General features: G+C 42.6%; 1 protein-coding gene across 1 annotated transcript; it reads left to right on the top strand.

The window, feature by feature from the left end:
• Positions 1–213: 213 nt before the first annotated feature.
• On the top strand, positions 214–3,136 carry LOC117907641. The gene is made up of 3 exons (XM_034821257.1): positions 214–1,031; positions 1,703–2,047; positions 2,138–3,136. Exons 1-3 carry the CDS (start codon positions 600–602, stop codon positions 2,768–2,770), a joined length of 1,410 nt encoding a protein of 469 aa, XP_034677148.1. The 5' UTR covers positions 214–599; the 3' UTR covers positions 2,771–3,136.
• The last annotated feature ends 702 nt before the right edge of the window (positions 3,137–3,838 follow it).

Raw genomic sequence — 3,838 nt, 5'->3', positions numbered from 1 at the left:
AGAAATAAGAAATGTTAAGAAACCCTCCACACATGAGACATCCATATAACATATACTGAAAGAGACCATATGACATTATCATATAAACTCCCAAGATACAAGTAACCAAGGGCTAACAAGATTACATGACCTCAACATGTGACACCTACGAGATGATGATTGGATGAGGGTGGCATCCAGAGCCTGGAGCCCCTCCCAACCATGTTTATCAAGTGGGTCACGAGAAAGGTTTGTCAGTAGCTCGTCTTATTCCAATCGGTATCGAACCCAATCCCCCATTGGGCCAACCCGTCTCCCCACAAAGCAAAAATAAAAAATGGCGCAGAATGAAGCAACCACCTACTTTCCTGAATATTTGTTTGTCTGGTGTCCGTGTATATGAAAAGAGAATGGTTTGTTATTTAAAATGAAGGGCTTATTATAAATCAAAGTAAAAATTTCCTTGTTGAAAACGGCATTCCTGTCCGCGCACAGTCGCTTTTCAGTGAGCTACTGAGTGTGTTGCTCCAATCTTCTCCTCAGAACCACAGAGAAGGCTTGGCTATATAGGGGTTTATTGGAGGTTGAATCTCTGTTTGGGTTTGTGGCTGGAGGCGAAAATGGAGAGAAAACAAGGGTTCTTCTCGGCACTGAAGCAAGAAGTGGTGAGAGGCTTGTCGCCAGGGAGGTCGAGAGCGAGGTGTGAGTCACCCATGTCGCGCCTGCGGCGGAGGAGTAAGAAGCAGAACCAAGTGCCGCAGCCGGATCTGTTGATTGGGAGATCCGGGAATCTGAGGCCGGTGGAGACACTGTCCCCATTGATGGAAGGGCCGGATCCGGACGGGTCGGAGTGTGGAGATTCAAGAGTTGAAGGAGGGTGGGGGCAGTGGATGAAGGGTCAGCTGTCCAGGGCTCCATCGGTTTCGTCATCTGCTTACAAAGGGTCCGATGATCTGCGGTTGCTGCTGGGGGTCATGGGTGCACCCCTTGCTCCGGTTCACGTTAGCTCCACCGACCCTTTGCCTCATCTCAGCATAAAAAATACCCCCATTGTTAGTCTCTCTTACCGCAGTGCTAAATTTTTCTTTGCATTTCCTTTAGATATCTGTGCATGTCTCTTATTATAGTTTGCTGTTCCTATAAAAAAACAAAAAAAAAAATTCTTATGAATTTCTTTTCCACTTAAATGAGCCACCTGCAACCACATTTTTTTTTCCCTCTCTTTTCTGGACATATTTTTGGTGGTCTAATTGTTATGTGAAAAATAGGATGTTGATTGTTTCATGAAAATAGGTACATTACCATCTGTCATGCATACACTTTTGCCTGTTGTCTTCGCACTTCTGGCAATGTGTTCAATTTGGTTGTTCTGCAATTCATTGCTAGTTATTGTAGAGAAAAAGGAAGTTTTAGAACTCTCTTTTAGAGTCTTGTTGTTTGCGATTTACAGTTACCAGTGATAAATTGATGCCAATGGTATCTGCAATAGCATAATGTGAGTTACCATGGCAGATCTTTTTTTCTTTTCTTTTCTTTTCTCTTCTTTTTGGGTAATCTAGAGTGTTAGGAGTTATTCTCCTCATATTTATTAAATCCCATAAGGAAGAAAGGAAATAGAAAGATTAACTCAGTAATCTGTATTTGGTCCACTTTTGAATTAACTTAAATCCCTTCTAAAAATGACTTCATACATTTTTTTTTCTCTTATGTGGGGTTGTTGCAGGAAACTTCATCTGCTCAGTACATATTACAGCAATATACAGCAGCTTCAGGTGGGCAAAAGCTTCAAAGCTCCATCCACAATGCTTATGCTATGGGAAAAGTGAAGATGTTAGCTGCTGAGTTTGAGACAGCTAACAAAGTCATAAAAACCCGGAATTCCTCCAAAGCTGCCGAGGGTGGGTTTGTGCTGTGGCAGATGAATCCAGACATGTGGTATGTAGAGCTTGCACTTGGTGGTAGCAAGGTTCATGCTGGTTCCAATGGGAATCTTGTGTGGAGGCACACACCATGGCTCGGTGCACACGCTGCAAAAGGGCCTGTTAGGCCTTTACGGCGAGCACTTCAGGTGAATTTTCCTGTACATTGGAATCTGATGATGCTTTGTCATTGTCTTGCTTATTGTGTTTTAATAATTTTGCATCCATTCTTTCTGTAGGGTCTTGACCCGAGGACCACTGCAAGCATGTTTACCAATGCAAGATGCATTGGAGAGAAGAGAATCAATGGTGACGATTGCTTCATCCTCAAGCTGTGTGCAGATCCTGTGACACTGAAAGCAAGGAGTGAAGGGCCAGCAGAGATCATAAGACATGTTTTGTTGGGTTACTTCAGCCAGAAAACAGGACTTCTTGTTCATTTGGAAGACTCCCATTTAACTCGCATCCAAACTAATGGAGGCGATGCTGCATACTGGGAAACTACTATCAATTCATTCCTTGATGATTACAGGCCGGTAGAAGGAATTATGATTGCTCACTCAGGGCGTTCAGTAGTAACCCTTTTCAGATTTGGAGAAACTGCAATGAGCCACACTAAGACTAAGATGGAAGAAGCATGGAGCATCGAGGAAGTGGCATTCAATGTTCCGGGCTTATCGCTAGATTGTTTTATTCCACCAGCTGAACTAAGATTTGGTTCTGTCAGTGAGTCTTGTGAATTCCCTCAGGGTGAGAGAGTAAAGACTGCTGTGGCCGCAGCAGCGGCTGCTGCTTATCGAGCCAAAGTTGCAGCACTGGAGAAGTCGCATGAAAGCAATGTCAATAAGATAATCTGGAAGATGGATGTTTAAGGAAGGGATAGGATTTCTGGCAAATTGTTCATACAGATAAGCTAGGTAGTTGGTATTTATGGACTGAGAATTTAGAGGGTAAATTGCTAAGGTAGGGACCTTCTTGTTTGACAAATTTTGGGTTGGATTCATGCCTCTCTGAATCTGTAAATAGAGCCCGATAATATTCGAGCTCAGAAGGAGACTTGAGTATGACCTCCCACAGACTACACCAACTAATCTAGCTGTGCATCATTGAGCCAATGAAGGTTCTTGTTTTTCTTTCCTTTCTTTTCCTGTCCTACCTTCCTTGTATGGATGTGTTTAAACCATGACATCAGTCGCTTATCCTTTATAATGATTTTATGAATCTTTTCTTCGAAAGCATTTACTTGTGTCACATGAGAATTGTTATATCTTTTGTCCTATTTTATTTTATTTTTGTAAAATCTGTTGTGAAGGCCTTCAGTGACAAGCATGGCTGATTGCATATCAGTGTCACATTAAATAGTAATGAGCAGTTTGTTTGAGCCTTGATGTGAGTCCTGAGCAGTTTGTTCCTATCATAGCAAAGATAAGAGAGTGCGTAGAAGTAATTTAAATGTGTTGGTGGTGTTGGGCATGCAACATTTCTTTGCTTTGATGGTAGGGGGCGTCCAGGGTCTGGGTTCCAGAGAAGAAATTTTGGGGAAGTGGATAACCTCTCTCCCCAGCACCACACAAGGGTCATGCACAACTATGGTTCTGTAGCCCCACCGGTCTTTCGAATGGGCTTTCTGTTGTGAGGCATGATATGTGCTTATATGCATTCGCCTTCTTCCTCCTTAAATTTGAATAGACTTCTGTGTCCACCCTTCAATGCTCCTTATCATTGGCATTATATGTAGGGTTATATATGGGTTTTGGTTTTTGATCTTCTTCGTTTCTGGGGATACAAGATTGTGACACAGATGATAGGTGAAAACTGAGGTGAAGTGGTCCTTTACCCTCATCCCATCTGTGGCCAATGCTGGCGGCCACATATTGGTTCCCAGGTATCCACCCCATCCATCCTATAATTTTTTTTTTAAAATTTTCTATTGGATCAAA

This window comes from Vitis riparia, chromosome 18, assembly GCF_004353265.1.
Source record: "Vitis riparia cultivar Riparia Gloire de Montpellier isolate 1030 chromosome 18, EGFV_Vit.rip_1.0, whole genome shotgun sequence".
Lineage (NCBI taxonomy): Eukaryota > Viridiplantae > Streptophyta > Magnoliopsida > Vitales > Vitaceae > Vitis > Vitis riparia.
Note: the sequence above shows the minus strand (reverse complement) of the source record. Positions and strands in the feature narration are given on the sequence as shown.